Source organism: Thalassophryne amazonica, chromosome 10 (assembly GCF_902500255.1).
Source record: "Thalassophryne amazonica chromosome 10, fThaAma1.1, whole genome shotgun sequence".
NCBI classification, from domain to species: Eukaryota; Metazoa; Chordata; class Actinopteri; order Batrachoidiformes; family Batrachoididae; genus Thalassophryne; species Thalassophryne amazonica.
The window spans coordinates 13,423,119-13,443,136 of record NC_047112.1 but is presented as its reverse complement, the minus strand read 5'-3'; the positions used below and the strand labels follow the sequence as shown (position 1 = coordinate 13,443,136).

Genomic DNA, 20,018 nt, shown 5'->3' with positions numbered 1-20,018 from the left:
TTTGTGGCCGTGATAATTTGTGAACACATTTTCCTTTGATTGAGCCCTCAAATTAATAAAGCGTGAGCACGTTATAGGCTGAAATTGAGCTCTCAAAATACGTATTTCATGCTCGCTGTTCGCTGTTGTTCTATTTGTAGGCTGTCTGTAACACAGAGTTGGAAAGTTATTCAAAGATTCGATTTTCCAGAATCAGTAACTTAAAGTTAACCCCTGTTTTAAATCGAATAACACCTCTTTACAAACGTAATGCAGACAAACTACAACCGACCAAAATTGTTTTTCCCCCCAAGATGAGACATCCTCCGTTTTTATGAATTATATTGATCATGACGTGCTGCTACATCTGGAGCTCAGGGACTGTCAACAAATGACCACAGCGAAAGGAAATGCATTGATTAAAAACTCAATTACATCCCATTTATGCTTTGTAGTGCCACCAGACTCATATTACACATCAATGAGCTCCCTCTGGTTGTACTACAACACTTAGATTGGAAAAAAATGTATGATAATATCATTTTGAAATTTTTATTGTAATAAATTTGAACTCAATAACTTTTTATTTATAGCTTGTAGTGCAACCAAACTCAGATCACATATCAATAAGCTCCCCCCGTTACTACAGCACTCAGTTTGGAAAAAATGTCGTGAAAAATTCTGGAGAATTTGTTATTCATTAAATTTTCAATTACATTAATGTTATAAGGTGTAGTGACGCAAAATTCACAACACCCATCAGTGGTTTCCTGCTGATTATGCTACTGCATTGAGTTTGAAAAAAATGTGTTTTTGCACAAGTTTTTCTTTGTTAAAATATGGGTCATTTAGGAAAAGATATTTAACCCAAATTCATGCAAAAGACCAGGAGAACCCTAATATTTAGTTATTTACCCACTTTGTAATGTTTTTTTTTCCATAAATTTTGATTGTTTAACTTGAATCTCTTCAAAATGAGAAACATTTAAAAAAATGTTGCATATGAATCAAAACACTGGTTTCAGCTTCTATAACTGACATAAAAAATACAGACTCAAAGACAAATATGTACATCTTAGAAACCACACACACACACACACACACACACACACACACACACACACATCTTGATCCAGAATCCGGATTCAAATCCTGATCACTTCCAAAATTTAATGGTGTCTTCCATGGCCTAATATCCATGGTGAGAATCTGTGAAGTAGTATTGACGTAATCCTTCAAAGACTATATAAAGTGAAACTTGATCTCAAATCCAGAATCCAGATCACCTCCAAAATGTAATGGAGTCTTCCATGGCCTAATACTGTACGAGTCAATATCCATGCAGTAGTTTTGACGTAATCCTGTTAACAGTAATCCTTCAAAGCCTGTATGAAGTGAAACGTTCCAGAATCTGGATCAACTCCAAAATTTAAGGGGTTCTTCCAAGGCCTAATATCTATCTGTAATGAAAATTTCATCACAATCCGTGCAATAGTTTTGATGTAATCCTGCTAACAGTCAGACAAATAAATAAACGCAGGTGATTTTATTACATCCTTGGTGGACGTAACAATGCAAAATTCTCCAAACTTTTTCACAATGACATTTTTCCAAACTGAGTGCTATAGTACAACCAGAGGGAGCTCATTGATGTGTAATGTGAGTTTGGTCACACCACAAGCTATAAATAAAAAGTTACTGAGATTTCATTCAAATTTATTGGAAGTTATTGATTCTGGAAAATCAAATCTTTGAATATCTTTCCAACTTTACTTAACTCTGTCAGTTTACAGTTGATATTGATAAGTGATGATAACCGTAGGCAGTTATTTAAAGCCTTTTTAGTTTTCACCATTAAGTGGTGATGGTTGACTAGCATGGTGACTTAGTGGTTTGCACTGTTGCCTTGCAGCAAGAAGGTTGTGGGATCAGTTTCCGCCCTTCCTGTGTGGAGTTTTCATGTTCTCCCTGTGTTTGCGTGGGAGAACACAGGGCACTCGATTTCCTCACATAATCAAAAACATTCTTATTTATGAATGAGGTGGTGGTCCTAGGGGCCCTAGGTGCAGAATGGCAGCCACGCCTCTGTCAGTCTATCCCATGACAGCTGTGGCTACACTAGTAGCTTACCACCACCAATGTGTGAGTGAATGAATAATAATGCAACTTGTAAGTGGCTTTGGTATCTTAGCAATAATATAAATTGAAGTCAGTATTATTATTAATACGTATATGTCGCAGACATGAACGAGCGAAGCTCTTCAGCATCTCACCATGTCATTTAGGTCCTTCAGACTTTTTAATTTTGCTTCAGGGGAGCATTATCATGGATAAAATCTTTCAGCTCTGCCCCCCAGACCCCCCTAATTACAGCCCTTTTAAACCCCTGCCACTTCAAGCATTTTTTTATGTAGATGTAAATTAATATTCAAGGTTTTCAGCTCATTGACAGTGGGGCTGTACAATATGGCCAAATTATCATATCACAATATTATCATATCTATATGATATACGATATGACTATGATTTCACACAAAGTGCAGCAACAGTGAAAATTATACATTCTTAAACAAAACAATGCAACCCTGGCTTCCGCTCTAGCTCCACCCATACCAGGAAGTGTTCAACATTTAACATTTCCTGTTTCACTGTGGACTCAAAATTTGGCACTTCCTGTTTCAGTATGAACTTACCACTGAGTTCCCACAAGATTCCATGAGATCTTGTCTGTCGATCCAGGAAATGTTTGACCTTTCCTGTTTCACTGTGGACTCAAAATTTGGCACTTCCTGTTTGGGACTCCCTGTACTATGAGTGAGCTTTGGGCCGCTGCGCATCGCTTAGCTCATATTATTATTAACAGCCTTAGTTTTTTGTGGACACAATTGAATTTCTTCATTCATACATGCATTTTAGTCTCAAACATACTATAACATGCTCATCTTTACATGTGTCAAGACAATATTGAGTGCACGTTTTACAAATTGGGCCACGTTTAAGTAGATTGTGCACACAGTGTTTTATAACGGTGTTTACTAAATTTTGCTCTCATTATACTAAAGCATTCCCTCATTTGAATAAATTTTCCCTTTGTTTCACTAAATTGTGTGTTCGTTGTACAACAATGAGCGCACACTATAGAAAAACGAGAACACAGTATAGTCAATTGTGGACACAATATAGTAAAATGGGAGCACAATTTAGTTAAACAAGCACATGATTTAGTAAAACAAGAACACAATATTGTAAATTGTGCACACAATATAGTAAAACGAGAGCACATTTTAATGAAACGTGAACACAATGAGTGCACATTTTCAATGTGCGCATTCTTGGCAATGACACTTCTATGGGCTCTGTAACTTAAAGTGAACTGAACCTGCAAAAGTTTTGAAATCAATTTCCACTCACTCATTGATGAAAACATCACAAAATAACCTGGAGACCTTCCATTTATTCCCCAGTGCAGGCAAACATCATATCCCAGAATCAGCAAAAGTACATTTTTATTTGTGAAAGGACAGACAGAATCATTGTGTTTTGTTCTCTGTTATCAGCGATATAACACGTCTGCGTCACCTCTTGGGTGTTGTGTTTATCTCTAGGCACTGTCCAGCTGCAGCGCCAATTCGGGGCTCCGTCCGCACGGTGAAATATGGCATTTGGCTTGTGTGTTTATTATGATGTGCAGACTGCGTGTAAGCAGCCATCCGTTTACAAGTGGACGAAGAGCAGAGCCAAGTTTCCACTGAGGCTCGAGGCCTGTCAAAAGTACTTTTCACACACAGCGTTTCCCAGCACCGGTTGCGGCGTTTCTCCTATATGTGAACACCATGTGTTCCAAACACGGAGCTCTTGCTCACTTGCACCCTGAACCCATCATTTTTTTTTTTATTTTATGTTTTTAGAAAAATCAAAGCTTAAAATGTACAGATGCTTAAAATGTAACTGGAATGGCACTCAACATTGCCAAGGTCCAACATTCCTCTGATTGCATCTCTTTTGATCCTGAGTGCTGAAATTTGATCTTGATCTTTGATCCTCATCATTCTTCATTGAACACTGATTATGGCCACAGGATCAAAGACAATCAGTCCTGGTTGCAAGCTCAAAGGAATCATTCATCAAATATCAATGGCAGCATCAGGACCACAGGCATAAACATCAAAGCTGAACAATCAATCCAATAATACAATAATATCTTTATTTAGTGTCTAATTCAGAATTTTATCCATGAAGGGTTGGTTTAAAAAACAGTTCAGAAATATTTGTGTTCAGATTTAGGTGAAATGTGGACAGACAACTTCTTAGCAAAACAACTGGAATTGAATTCATTGCACATTTGGCTTTACATGACGGAGTAGTCACACAAAAATAACTGGAACCCAAAAAATAATCAAAATTGTCAGCATGCAAGGTGTTTAAGAGTAGTTTGATTTGACAGCTCATTACCAACTTTGATTGACAGGGAGTTAATGGGCAACATTCATTTCATTTATTTAACACAATAGAAATTGATAACAAAAATGTCACACTTTACAAAAATAATCTATACATAAAACAATAATAATAAAGAAGACAATATGAGCATATTGTGCAAGGGAGTGGTAGAAGCCAAAGAGGCTTATCAAAGACCCACTCCCGAAAAAAAAAAAAAAAAAAAATCACAACAATATACAAAAGTATTATATCAATTCACAAACTTTAAAATATTTAAATCAATTAATCCACGTAATATTAAATTGACATTATAAATTCTCATACAGGAGCTTTACTTTGAATCCACTTTTATATCTGTATAAAGTGATGGACGGATTTACAAGATGTACCATATCATTCCAAGATTTAACACCATGACATCTGATGTGACACTGATAACGAGTCTTTCTATGCAAAAATAAATGCAAATTTGAGGTCAGATAATTATGAATTTGATGGTTATGCCCCAAATAATGCTTGATTTAAAAAAAAAAAAAAAAAAAAAGCCAACTAGTATCATGAAGAGCTCTGAAAACAAATGTGCAGGTCAGGAAGATATTTATATGAAAGATATTTAAGAGCTGCAATTTGAAAAACAAAGGTGCACTTGGAGCACAAGGTTTCGAAAGAGTAGCTATTTGAACCATTTTTTTCTGTTAAAGAAAAATGTTGTTTATATAAGTTGCAAAGGTACTTCCCCATACAATACTGTAAGTAAGTTTTCACTCCAGAAAACTTACCCTCAATTTACTCTAAAACCAGTCCTTTTCTCTCTCTCTCTTGGTTCACTCACCCTTCAAATGAAACAATTTCCAATCACCATTTCTGGTCTGCTCCGTTGTTGTTGTTGTTGTTGTAGTAAGTAGTACCATATTTTCCAGAGCCGTACCTTTTTTCTGTATTATCAGCTCTTTAATTTAGGATTTTTGTTCATTGTTGTTGTATATTTTTATTATTGGCATTTATTCTTTCATAACTGGAGTTTATTTTGTTTAATACTCTGATTCTTGGGAAAGTACAAATATTCATAATTGTTATTGTTACTAACATATTATTAATAATAACATTCAGCAATAGAAGATGCTGCAGCAGGAGGAAAGTCATTTGATCAGTGCCATCAAAGATGATATGGAATTATTTTTTATTCTTGCATATTCTTTATTATTATTAAAAATGAATGTATGTGTAACACTACAGACTGGCATCCTGCCCAGGGTGTACTCCACCTCTCACCCTGTGACTGCTGGGATAAGCTTCAACCCCTGTGACCCTTAACTAGAGTACGCAGGTCTAGAAAATGAATGACTGAATGAATAATGAATCTTTGATTTTTCATTATATGAGTGAAGTGTCGCGCAAGCGGGCAAGCTTGCTCATGATACAGGGAGTCCCAAACAGGAAGTACCAAATTTTGAGTCCACAGTGAAAGAGGAAATGTCAAATGTTGAACACTTACTGGATCAATGCTTCCTGGATCGACAATAGAGGAAATCTTGCGGGATCTCTTGGAAATTCAGTGGCAAGTTGATACTCAAACAGGAAGTGCCAAATTTTGAGTCCACAGTGAAACAGGAAATGTCAAATGTTGAACACTTCCTGGACTGACCCTTCCTGTATCAACAATAGAGGACATCTCCCGGGAATTCAGTGCACAGTCGACACTAAAACAGAAAATGCTAAATGTTGAGTCGCCATTGAATCCGTGAAAGTGGATTCAATGGCACTGCCTCCACGCTGCCTCTCACACATGAAGTCAGTCAGTGACTATTTAGCGTGTAAATTGCATGAATGTTTTAGCCATGCTAATGCTCCCCAGAAGCATTTACTGAAAAAAGTCTAAAGGACCCAAAAGACATGGTGAGATGTTTAAGAACATTGCTCATTCATGTCCTTGACCTCCCAAACGACTAAAAAACCTGCAACTTATACTCTGGAAAATACGGTAGTGGTAGTAGTTGTATTGAGCAAATGTATTTCACTGTTATCCACAAACCCCACATTATTTTTTTTTCAACATACAGCACCATTTCTTTTTTTTTTTTTGGTAACATTTTTCAATATTAGAAGTTAACGTGTGTTTAATCGCTTTATAAATAAAAACTTTACAAATCAGTACTTAGTTTATGCTTATTATTGCATTAATTAATGTACCTTATTGTAAAGTGTACCCCATTATTTAAAATAATGGCATGTTGAAATCATACACAGTTGTGTGTATGGAAATGAATGCATGTTGATATTGAGAGGTTTCCTCATTAAAATTAAACATGCAAAATGTTATTGCATCCTTAATAAAATAGGTGCAGCAAAAATTCACTGCAGAGCTCCTGTTCACTGATTTATTTGCATAACAGTGAAAATATCTTTAACACACCAGAAATTTGCAAATCCCTTTTATGTTCATGCACTGAAAAATTGTTTTAAACAGTGAAAAGACAACACGTATGCACATGTTGCCTTAATTATAGATTGCAAGCTCAAGCAATATTAAGATTTGGTGATATGGTTTAATAGCATGGTTGTATGTGTGCATGTGGTATTTTTTCTAAAGAAAAAACAAAAAAATAGGCAGTTAAAATAATTTAATGTCATTTAAGTCACTAACGTAACAACACTTCAACAATGCAACATACATACTGTAACTGTGATGATAAGCAATAAATAACACATTGTTTAACTTATAAACTACCTAATAATTCATTTATGAGCTCCTATAATAATACATTTAATACATTCAAACCACGTGCTTTGAAAATTAAATTTTTGTTTCTACTCTCGGACTATATAAAGGAATGTTATTAGCCTATCATGCAATGTGAAACATCATATTTCTTTTAATAATTTCACTCACTTTTTACAACACAAAAGAAAACAAAATCACAACTCTTCCTATAATTTTAGTGCTTTTAAAGTTAAACATTTTTGGCTTTTTTGCAACAAAAAGCCAGTGGTCAGTGTCATGTACCATTGATATCTACATTATAAATTATAATTTAACATACTTATTGGTTAATTTACATACAACTCAGTGTGCTTACTGGAAGCTCTGTTGGTGTGTTTACGTTAAAGTGGAAAAACTACACTTCTATATTATGTACATTAGATTATGTGTGTTAGTATTTTCCACTGTATAAGAACGATTGGCAATAGCGACACACATTGTCGCCACAACTTTGTCTTACAGTAAAACAACAGCAATACTGACCCTAACCTGAGTCACAGAGACCCAACCTCAAACTTGTGCAAGGTCCATGCAAGATATAATCTATAGTACCAGGTTTGATCACGATTCACAGAGACCTTGTAGAGTTCTCACATTAGGCTTTAGATACTCAACCCCCTGGTGGCCACAATTAGAATTAAAGTACGCCAAACATCAAACCTGTCAAAGGGTTAGTAAGGTGACTTTGTGGAACAAATTTCACTTTGATACACACAGACTTCATCAAGATATTGTGGACACAGAAGACACAGAGAGATGCACACACAGAGACAAGCAAGTCATTGCATAGTGAGGGTAAGGCATAAAATAAATAAAGACCTCCAACACTGGCCTTTTACTTTGGAATTTCCAGAACTGTAGGCTGCAACAGCAAATTTGTATTAGCTCATCTCCTGATACAGTAGATTGATGTGGATAAGAGTCTACAACTTCCACTAAACGGGATGCCCATCCATCACAGGTTACATACACAGACAAGGACAGTACCCATTTACAGCTGGGTGTCCTGGGACCATGCAGATAAAGTGTCTTCTGCAAGAATACAGACAGCGAAGCCTGAAACGAGGTCACTCCTATATTCCGAGGGTCTGCAAGTAGCATGAAGCTCATCTTGGAATTGAACCCTGGTAACGTACGCAGGTTATCCTATTCTTAACCACTCTGCTCTGCTTATTGTACAACAGTTGCATTTTAATTTGTCACCTTCTTTGATGTTAATTGCTGCACAGTGGATATAAGCTGTGCTCAGAAAAGCGTGATGCTATGTTCAAGTTCAACAAGCCTGAATGATAATTACACAGAAATCCATGGTGCATGTCACATCCATGTACAGCTATGCACCACACCCCGTATGCAATTAGAGGAGGCACGTTTCAAATATGTTTTTCCTGCGATAAGGTAAACACACCTTTAGTGGCTTCAAATGCAACATGTTGTCATCTCAAAGCGTGTACATAGCGGCACCTGGTCAAGAGGCTGATTTCTTGATTTTTCTTTATTTTTGTCATTTGGGTGAGTTTGAGGGTGAGACTTATGGGAAGTGAAAGTCGCGTGCATTGTGCATCGGGAAGTGAAAATTGTCAGACGTGTTGCATGCAGTGCGCGATCATGTAGACGCTTTGAGAAGAGACAGGGTCGATTGATGTCAACTGTTCTGACTTCCTTTGGTTTCTGAATATTTCTGCTTTTTTCTGCTTTGGAAGCATCCTTTTTTAAAGATCGTACACCAACATAAAGTATCTTCTGTGGTAAAGTGTTCACCTGCTGACCTCCTGGAGATCATCTATCCTGCATGTTTTCCCATCTGTCCTTGCTCTGCCTGCACCTGATTAGACACAGTGGGGGATGTCTGCCAACTCTTGATTGGCTGTACACACATGATTTACTTCCAATATTTTCCAGAGTATATGTGGCACTGGAGTATAAGTTGTACCTTTTTTCTGTACGTGGAGCTCACCTTTTAATGCAGCGTTTCCCTGAAGGTGAATTGAACCCACATGTGCACACCACAGCATGTGCTGTTAAATAACATAAGTACTTTTAAATGGCAGAAATAAGCAAAATGGACAAATAAATGTGTGATGGACAACATACTGGATGGTATTTGATGCAGATAAACATGGATTGCTGCCCCACAGTATTAGACACACAACACTAAAAATGTGAGTCCATTTGATTTAATTTGGGATTTTTGTGCATTATCATAGTGTTCTTTTATTATTGAAGTTTCTTTTAGTGCATTCTTTCTGGGAAAGCCTTATATTTCAATTTCCCTGAGGGGAGTCTTTCCAAGGGAATAAAATTTTTATCTAATCTCTAATATAAATAGTAATTATTAATAACAAACACTATTTTTTGGTACACATGCTACACTGGAGTACCTTCCAAACTAGTAGAGAAGCTTGAATCTTCGACTGGACTGGGAGTCCAGTCCAGTCCCAGTCCAGTCGAAGATGGAAGATGGAAACCACCTGGACAACTGAGAGCCTACACAGAAACCTTCCAAACTAGTTAAAAAAAAGCTTATACTCCAGAAAGTATGGTAACTTGAGCAGGTGAAGAAAGCATACAGAGAAGCTGATCTCCAGGTGCATTGTTGGTATTATTCAAAAACTGACCAAACAGCGGGAGTGCTCCATTAATGTGTCCCAGATGGCCCGTTGCAGGACTAAGGGACTTTTTGTAAGCCTTTGCTAAAGGTCATCAGATAACTGAAGAGACACAAAGTCATTTTGTAACAGCTTATTCTGTGTCAGTGGTTACACACACACACACACACACACACACACACACACACACACACACACACACACACACACACACACACACACACACACACACACACACACACACACACACACACACACACACACACACACAAAATCAACCGTTTCTTGCATCATCTATCTGCACAGGAAACACCTTTGCAAAGAAGGCCCGGAGTGCCGCTGTGCTCTTTGCTTACTGTGACTGTGCAGTCAGAACAGGCGTCAACCACCATGATGAGTTACTCAGGAAAAAAGTTCAGGTTGTCGACTTATGCTCCAGTGCAAACACATCTACAGGTTCAGTGTCATTAGCGCTGCTCGTGTTTTCTTCTGGTGCACTGTGCTCCATGTTGGGTTCTTCCCGTTTTGGGCCTTTGTCACAGTGTGTTTCTGGTGTCGATGCCGCGGTGTGAGGTCCTCGTTCCTCCTTTGCCTCCAGTACTTCCTCCTGAAGGAGCTCAGACATTCCAGTTGTGTATTTTAGCTCGTGTCTCTCTCGCGTTGTCCATGCTTTCATCCCTTTGTAGCGTCACCGGCGAGGTTTTCCAGCAGAGTTCTATAAATGTCCGACCGGAGGAACCGCGGGTACGAGTCTCTTTCCATCAGGCCGTAGACAATCTTCTGAGCATCATCAAAACAGTGTATGGTGGCAGTTTTTACATTCCTCTTGATCTGCTCTCGCGTGTGGTAGTCAATGTTGATCTGAAATGAGACAGGAAAAGGAAAATATGAGTTTGACACGAGTTAACACTAGTTTGATAATGGTAAACACCAGCGGTGTAAAACGTTTGTCAAGTCAAGTTTTGGAGCATTTGCCGTCAATACATTCACCTCACCAAGAAACCAATCCAGGTTCCGAATGGTAACCACTCAGGCAGACCTCCAGCCTTCTGGAAAACTGTGGCAGCCATCATGGATTTTGCTACTTATTAACCTCAGGGGAAAAATTGACTGTGGCATGATATTTAAAATTAAAATTTTTTAAAATTATATGTCAAATATTGTCTGTACAAAATTTGGCTCTTCTACCATAAAATGTCCAATCACAGTAATATTTTACATACTTCTTCCCTGCTATAAGGGTTTTGCTCAAAGGCACCTTGCTATCACCCCGTATACACTGAGTCCACAACCGATGTGCGATCAAAAAATGGCCTCTGCTTGCCATCACTCTCACTGGGTTGCAGACTGGTCACAATGGGGTCTCCATGGTCACAACAACGATCCCTCCTGGTCGCCATCACTTTCTAACAGGTGCGCAAGTTTTTTGAACTGTTGCAGCAGTTAAAAGATACATGTGTCTCATAATCGGTCTCAATAACTCTCACAGGTCCCAGCCTACGCTCAACCTGATCCTACTCTGCATGGGGTTGCATCAGTGATCGCGGATATGAACATTTGCGTAACTGCGTGGATCCTTGTCATTTGATTGGTGGGTTGTATGTCACGTGACATTGATTATTCGTACCATTTGCCGCTGTGTTTCATTGACCGTGCTGTATGAAATGTGCTATTGCACGTCCCGCCGTGCATGCTCACACTACTGGGTGTGGCGTTTAGCTAAACATGGCGGAGTTTGTTTTGCTGGCGGACGACGATTTGAAGGAGCTAATTGACGCTGCTAATTCTTCTAACACACACAAAAAAGCAGCTGTTAGGATGAAGTTAGGATGATAAGTTTTACAAATTTCTGATGTGATTTTTAGCTGGACTGAGGAAAGCAGATGACAGTCAGTGCACGGCATCGCGGACTACTGAGAACAATTTTGGACTCCTATTTAAAGTTTGTGTTGGACTGTTAAGCACAACCCAGTCTCACATTTTTTTTCATGCTTCCGTCACGAAATGATTAAAATTTTCGTGACAGGGTTGTTTTTTTAACTCACTATTACAAACCCTACTCCTACTCCCAACCCTAACCTTAACCATAACCTAACCCTACCCCTTCCCCCACCCTAACCATAACCACCCTGACCCCCTGCTTCACTTTTGATTTCATGCAGCCATCATGGAATGATTTAGAATGAATTTGTGCTCCCGTTATGAAAATGTGGCGCTTTTCGTGACAATATCACAAACCAATGGATTAATGTATATTTCGTGCTGCTGGATCACGACTTGCTGTGAGATATGGTAGGTTAAGCACCAGTGATGAACGCCAAAATGTAAGTCCCTTTTCTGTTGTTTATGTAAGGATTAAACAACAAGAAGCCGTGCATTATACGGTTTGAATGCACGACACGGAGTCTAAAACACCACAACGCGAAGCGGAGTAGTGTTACTCCACGAAGTGCATTCAAACCGTATAATGCACAGCTTCACGTTGTTTAATCAGCTTATACCATGGTCCCACACAGTTGATTGGGACTACTTTATGTCAGCCTCAAGATATTTTGCTTTAGATGTGCTTACTGTGTCTGCGGGCTCGGTAAACGCCACAGCGGGCCACTCACACGGCTGGAGCTGCGGCTAACTCTGGCAACAGGTCCAGAGACTACGCTCGTTGTTTTGATGCAGAGCTCTCCAGCAGCCCACAAGGATAGACTTCTTGCAGAAAACTCCACAGCGCGCAGGGTCTCGGTATACCGCAGCCGCAGAGCTCCATGGCCACTGAGAGAGGTTCTCTTCTTCTTTTCCGTCTTCAGTCTTGTCCAGTTTGTCTGATGATCTTTACGCCGTTGCTTTTGCTGTTCTTCTCGTCTGCTCTCCTCCTCTTCCCATTCCTCAAACGTTTTATTTTGGCCAAAAATATTAAAATTCACTTGGAGATCCATGTTTTATCACATTTCTGTCATTCACGTGTCAAAACACAACTGATTTGCACGTTGCTATGTTGACGACCAGAGTGGAGTGATATTACAATGACTTAACTCGCCGAACTACGTGTGCGTATACACGAAAATACTGCACGCCAGTTAGACATGGTATTCTCACTGACCGCGGTATAAAAATTAATAAAATATCTAATTAATAATATTTCTTTAGCCGTTATATAAAACAAATGATGAATGTTTTTCCATTCTTTCAATGGTACGAATATTTCATAAGGTGAAAGAACGTACCATTCAATGAGGCCATTGAACTCATAAACATTCATTATTTGTATAATATTTCACTCGCACAATTCGGTCACAATGCTGGCTTGGTGTAAAAACTAATAACAGATCACAACAAAGACCAGCTAAGATTTGTGAGAGTTAACAAAATGCCATGATCTTGAATGAATTTTTTTTTCTTTTGAAGTCCAACCATTGCTTTTTGATTCATCATGCATGCAATCCAAGAATGAGGGGTGATCACATGACTCCTGCGCTCCTCCATTTGTTAGCAGAGGTGAAAATATATCACTGGTAGTAATCATTGGTAATGCTGTGTCCTTCTTCAAGATGTACAGAAGGCACATTTTCATGAAGGTTGTACTTAATCTTCATTAAGAGCTGCTTGGTCTTGCTTGTGAACCACGATCAGCCCCTGGGCCGACAGTTTGAGACCTCTTATGAAAGTGACTGTAAATTGTGAGTATATATGGAGGTTTCTATCACGCTGTGTGAATGTTTGCAGGGTTTGGTTTACCTCTTTAGGAGACTCTGTTTTGATGAACTGCTCATAAATCTTCTTGGCCCTGGAAGACATTCGAAATGACGACTTGATCTTCTTGTAGTCCTCACACGTCAGCCAAAACTCAATGTTCTCGTCGCTGTATTCGGATTTCAGAAAAGTGCGAAAAGTAGCCAGTCCGTCTGAGGAAAGCAGGGAAAATATTCTGAGCATGAAGCACAGATAAGAAAACTGTTATTGTAACAAACAGAATTTACTGTTCTGGCTGCGTTTCTTTCTGTTTCTTTTTTTTTTTGATCCTTGGAGGAGAAGCGACCTACATTTAGACTCGAGGAGCCTTTCCAGTGACTGTGACCATTGTTGGGTATCTTCTAAACTTAGCCTGCTGGGAGAAAAAGGCAGGCTGGATTACTCAAAAGAGAAATTTGGGCAAAATGAAGATGTGTGATGCAGAAGCACCTTAAAAAAAAAACCAAAAAAAAAAAAACAAGGAAGAAAAGCATGGCAGATGTGCACATTTCTACAAAAACAATAATAAGGAAAAAAAAAAGGTGAAATCACTGGATATGCTGTTTGCTTTGGCTCTTCCGTGCCAAAGCAAACACAGCATCCCTCGTCCAGTTCAATCCTTTCATAGCGCCATAGATGGACATGATGGGAGCAGGCCGGCTATTTTAAAACTGAAATGTATGCAAAACACTCAATAAGTCTCCTTACCTCTCAGAGCTCGACGAGTGTGAGAACATGCACTGGAGTCGGCACATGAAGTTCTTTCCACTGTGCAGAGATCAGAAATCACGTTAGTCTACGTAGAATTTCCCTCCGAGATTTACTGCTCACACATCCGTTTGGACATTCGGGATCATGAGAAAACAACATTGCAAGGTGTTTTCTTCTTTTGTCATTTTTTTTTTTTTGCAAACAGTCTTGGCGGATTTACGGCTGACGTTTCACTCACATGTTCTTGTTTCTCCTCCTGTCCTCCTGGTCCATGATGACTTGCTCCGTGTTGAGATCTTCGGTGGTTAGGCTGGGCATGGTTTTGTTAAGTCCACACTCTCAGGCTCTCGGTCCTGGTCATGCTGTGCCACAAACACACTTAGGAGGGATCCCCCCGCACCCCGCCTTTTTATACCAAGGATTCCTGTTGCTACGGGACTTCTGGGATACATCAGCAGATTGGGAGGAAGCACCCTTTCCTCCTCCTCCTCCTCCTCCTACCTCAGCTTTAGAAATAACACTTCCTCACACTGTACTGCACTGCGTCTCCCTCCCTCATCTTTTCCTTTAAAGCCTCACAGACAGCACTGGAGCTCGTAACTCGCTCTGTTCACATTATTTTTAATCTGGCAGCACAGATGCAAATGACCGTTAAGACCGTGGTAGGCAAATCATGACGTTAGCACATCGTGTTTTTGTGTTTTTTGGGAAGCCCTTGAAGCAGGACTGTAAAATGCGTCTCTGTTGCATCTGTGTGTGAAACTAGACAAACATCTCTGATCCCGCTGTGGGAAATTTTTCAAGGTTTGTTGCAAAAGTCCTCAACCAAAGCCTAAAACGACAGGCGAGAAAGAGGAAACAGAAAAATGATTGCAACAGTGACACAAGAGGAACTTTGAAAAGGTCACCTAAGTATCATGACTGGCTTTGTTTCAACCACAAAATCGTTATTTTATCAACAGAATTTTCAGCCTGGTTGGAAGGATTATGTAAGTAAAGCTTTGTGTGTATTAGGACTTCAGGTGTTTAAGGTTTTGTATCTCATGTTTACCAACACCAGTGTCAGGGTTCTGCCATGCAAGCCACTCAACTGCCCACCAGGATGGACAACCGTTTGGGAGATTTCCCAGTCGGACAGGGATTTGAACCAAATATCCACCACTTTAACCATTTGACCATCACCTTCTATACGTGCTGTACATTTTTTAATATTAGATCAAAAACCACTCTAACAAACCTATACCCTATGCAGTTAGACCCTGAGTGAGTTTTTGGACAATCCTGCCGCTGTTAAGTGGACAGAGCTTCCAATCTGGTGTTAAGCCCCTCTCAAACAGAAAGGCTGCGTGTTAGTGGCAACCATTGGTGTGCTATACTCGCTGGTAGTCGCTGCCAATACAGATGACTGGGCACGTGCCCGCTCTTTGTGCACAGTGTTTAGTCGTGTTTAACGTGGCGTGTAACCAGGGCATCATCTGTTCCTTCTTGGCCAATGTTTTATGAACTTTTTTCTCTTTATATATTTATTCTACATCTTATCATGGATTTGGAGTTTCTGCACAATCTGGTGCTTTACCGCCTGTTGCATAAATGGTATGTGCTTGGCATCTTAATAGCACATAAGGGGCAACTGCGTGACAAGTGAAGCTAAGCGGTCTTGAGCATGACCATAACCAAAGCACTTGTTACACCCTGTCGAGTGCCGGAAGCCGTGGGACACTGGTTGGCACATCTGCTTTAATGAAACAAGTAGATGTTTAGATTCTGCCTCTCATCTGAAGCATTAGGGAATAAACTCGAGGGAATATTAGCGGTGCTCACTTTCTGACTGACTATGGTGAGGTAAGGTGTACTGAACCTGTGACTTCAATGACAATGCTATGAAGGGATGACCTGCTTGCAGCACTTGAGAAGCTCCCTCAAGACTAATATCTGGAAGGGTTGAACATGTTGAGAAGTTCGATTATCTCAGCAGTGACGTTGATGTTTCTGAGTTCTCGGCCTTTGAGATTGAGAGATACCTGGGAGGAACTTGTAGATGTTTTGCCATGTCAATACTTTTGCAAGAGAAAGAAGTTCCAAGTCTTTAGGGTCCTTGTGCTTCTTGCCTTAGCATATGGTTGTGAGACTTGGTTGTTAACCAGATGTCATGTCTGGTTGCCTTTGGTGGGTACCACTGGAATACTTTGAGTCAAGCGAGCAGTGACTTTGGGAGACTTGGATGAGGAAGATCACTTGCATGGTGAGGGAACACTGGCTACCACAGTCTGGCTATGTGGTGCCCAGACCCCAGCAGCTGAAAAGGCCATGGAGATGTTCACATTTCACCTCACTGTGGCAGATTCCACAGGTTAAAAAATCAAGTTTGATCCAAATTGGATCAAATCCTGAGTTATGTTATTCATACTTGGACAAATCTTCAAGTTCTACATTCTTCGATTATGTGAACACAGTTTAACATTAGACATAAACAACAACAACAAAGACAAATCTAAAATCAGCGACCAAATCAGTGACATCTGTGTACCGATTTCTGCAGAAATTCTTGGTGATTCTCAACAGTATTAAAAATCTCATATGTTGCATATTCGATTGTGTCATTACCACCCGATAAACGTCCATCACAGGTGGTCAGAGCTGGACTTGCATTCAATGGGAACAAAAGGTGGAAAATGGTGCTTTGAACTAATAAAAGTGCTCTTTGCTCAACAAATTGACTTCAGACACCTTGAAGTGCTTCTGCCCAATGATCCTCACTGATTCTGTTCCCTCTTATTGTACAAAGTTACTTCCACTCTCCCGTCATCCCGTCACGGCTAACCTTCACCTTTATGCGTCAAACACAACAGCAGCAGTTTGCGCATGCTGAACACAGGGCGTCAGCATTCAAAACATGGATTTTGCAACTGTGTTGCTGTGCATTTGTGTTTTGGCAGAACTCAGAGGCTGACACAGGACACCCAATCACCCCAGGAACATGTGGAAAAACTAAAAAAAAAAAAAGATGTATTTGAGATCTAAGAGTTTGTTAGGGCTGAGTGGACAGCTGGTCACTTTTTCCTCTCTGGTCTTGTTTTTTCCTGTTAGTCTGAAAGCATTTCTATGAAAAGAGAAACCACAACAGTGCATGCCTGCTAAGGCTTAAACTTGAAGGATTTTATTGTGTTTTTAACGGAGGGTTGGAGCCGAGTGAATTACAATTGCACTGAAAAAAAAAATGGAGTAAAATTTACTTGAGAAAACAAAAAACATTTTCCTTTTCACGCAGAAATTAAAACTAAATTTAACTGAATATAGTTAGTTAGTAAATGTTACTCACTTGTCAAATGCCAATTCTCCTTTGAATATGTGCCAAATCTAAGGGCCCATTCGTGCTATGACGTGAAACAGTTGATGCTGGCCGAAATCTCTGTGAAACACAGTGAACGCTGGCTCCAGGAGTCCAAATTTCCTGTCGATGAAATTTGTCGATGCTTACCAGCAGAGGGCGACATTGTACTGACAGAGCTCGACGTTTGGTGATGGTCCGCTGATTCACACAGGACGTAGTTTAACTTCCGTTGTTAGAGGCCGGGCACATCTGTAATGCACTCCTTGGAGCAGTAGCGTAGCTTGTTTCAATATTTGAGACATCACGTGATGTTGCCTATATCAACTTGACGTAAATCTGCGATTACGTCACTTGCCACTCGTGTGTCGTTGAGACAAGTTCTTCATATTCCTTCATCCCCAAGAGAACCAGGGGAGGTGGTGCATCTATTCAAGCCTCCAACATTGGCCAGCAGAGGGCAATGGAGCGGTAATGGTGTACTAAATTCAGCATTATTTCATAATAAAAGAAGGGGGTGCGCGACAGCAGGACGTCTGAATCTGACGTGCTGCTGCTCATACGTCATTTCGGAGTGTCAGCAGTGATTCACAGATTATCACCTCGTTTCTCCTTAAAACTGCCTAATTCCTGCTTAGAATTGACTTCAGAATGATTTAAGAGGTTTTACTTTGTCATCTGATGGTTAATAATCACATTATTCCCTTTGATCTCTTTGGGTGTAGAGAGTCAGACTCAGACATGCTGCTGTGGCGCGCTGATCGCTTCCTGTCTTTTATTAGGAAATAATGCTGAATTTATGTGGAAATGATTGTTGTACAAAAGCTTGATGATGATGACTGGAGTGCAGTTTTAAGCAGAAACAAGGCGATAATCGGTGAATTGCTGCTGATGCTCTGAAATGATGCATGTGCAGGGAAGGCAGGGGGAGCCGATTTTTAGGGGGGACTGTTTGGTTGGAGACACCGGTGTTTCACAATGAATGTCAAACATTTTCAGCGTGTTAAAAATGATTCCGGGGACCATGATGAACAGCAATGTTGCCCGACTGATGCCAACTTAGCTCCTGAAGAGTCTGGCGGACCTCGGCGATGGTTAACAGCCGGGCTAATCATCAGAGTGTGAATGGGCTGTAACCGATGAGGAATGGGATGCATCAGACTTCTGTAGGTGTGCTTGTAGAAACTGTACATAGACAGGTCTAGGCTTGCTAGGTCACCCAGGCACTTTCTGTCAAATTGTAGCTGAAATATCCTTGTTTTTTTTGTTTGTTTGTTTGTTTTCTCTTTTTATACAAGAGGAGATGTTCTGTATTTAATCTGGCTCTGGAGCTCTGTTTGCATATGAATGCACAGTTGTTCAGAAACTGAAAGAAAAACAAAGAAGTGGTGAGAAATAAAACTTTTTACTTTCCTGAATACAGGAATGTTTTTCAGCCTTCTGTTCAACACCTGACGCTGCAGCCCATCCTGACTATGGCCTTTGGCTTCACTCGTGCAGCTATCCGTCTTTTGACCAAACACGGTTATGGGTGCCGAGGCGTAACAAAGAGTCACCAAACACTGAAGGCAGAAGTCCATCGTGACTTTTTTATACTTCCACTGCACTGTCATTATAGAGGAAGACCAGTTAAAGCGCACATCTTCCATCAGCGTGTAGCAGTTCCTCACATTGTGCCTGTTTTACTAACACCAGTGACAGTGACAGGACTCACTTCCTTTTGGTTACCACGGCAACTGTGGCGGGCTTTGGAAAAAAACAGTGACAGATTGTGTGCGAAGAACAGTGCGCCATGAGATACTGCATGTGAGACCTCACAAGCCCTCAGTTAAATATCTCTGAAATAACTCCACATAATAAAAGTTCAAAAAGCTGTGTTACCTGCAAAAACAGAGTGCAGCGTTAATATTACATACGTAGAAGTGGTTGCACAAGGACTAGATGTCACCCCAAAGGGCTCTGAATCAAAAAGCTTTCGTATATTATCACCACGTAGTCCGATTTTGTGAGATGCAATCACTCAAGTCTGTGAATACAAGCCCAAGACTAGAGCACCGCACTCACAGAGCGCAAACCTCCTCCAACACGAGTTTCTATTTCTACAAAAATTTACCTTGGAAAAAAATTTCAAGGTCAAAGTCCTGTCTGAAGTGGATTTTCATTATATGTGACATTCTTACAACTTTTTTCATTCATTCATTTTCTGCCACTTATCTGAGTCCAGGTTGCAGTGTCAATAGATAAACAAGCTCATCCCATACTTCCCTATCCTCAGTTCCCAAGCCAACTGGGAAATATAATCCCTCCAACTGTGCAACTGTGTTGCTTATCAGGAAATGATATCTTAAATAAAGGTGACTACATCCATATTGATGCTATGCTGGCCACACGTATCAGCCACAGCTCCTCACATCTTCATGCCCACAGCTACTGTTGCTCCAACCCTGCCCCTAGAGATCACCTG

General features: G+C 40.0%; 1 protein-coding gene across 2 annotated transcripts; it reads right to left on the bottom strand.

Moving 5' to 3' along the window:
* Positions 1 to 7,025: 7,025 nt before the first annotated feature.
* Positions 7,026 to 14,836, bottom strand: LOC117518333 (regulator of G-protein signaling 13-like). 2 transcript variants are annotated; one of them, XM_034179438.1, is made up of 5 exons: positions 14,465 to 14,836; positions 14,224 to 14,283; positions 13,827 to 13,888; positions 13,522 to 13,688; positions 7,026 to 10,650 (listed from the first exon to the last, which is right to left on the bottom strand). In XM_034179438.1, the coding sequence occupies exons 1-5, from the start codon at positions 14,542 to 14,544 to the stop codon at positions 10,462 to 10,464; spliced, it is 558 nt and encodes a 185-aa protein (XP_034035329.1). In that variant the 5' UTR covers positions 14,545 to 14,836; the 3' UTR covers positions 7,026 to 10,461. The 2 variants fall into 2 exon arrangements, with proteins under 2 accessions (XP_034035329.1, XP_034035328.1); XM_034179437.1 differs by having other exon boundaries at positions 13,827 to 13,891; positions 14,465 to 14,833.
* Positions 14,837 to 20,018: the final 5,182 nt, after the last annotated feature.

Excerpts from the sequence above, each read along its gene's own strand:
- LOC117518333 (XM_034179437.1), bottom strand. The coding sequence starts at position 14,544 with ATGCCCAGCCTAACCACCGAAGATCTCAACACGGAGCAAGTCATCATG. Across the intron at positions 13,892-14,223 it reads CACTCGTCGAGCTCTGAGAG|CAGGCTAAGTTTAGAAGATA; the intron begins GTAAGGAGACTT and ends TTTTTCTCCCAG. Across the intron at positions 13,689-13,826 it reads AAGGCTCCTCGAGTCTAAAT|ACGGACTGGCTACTTTTCGC; the intron begins GTAGGTCGCTTC and ends TGCTTTCCTCAG.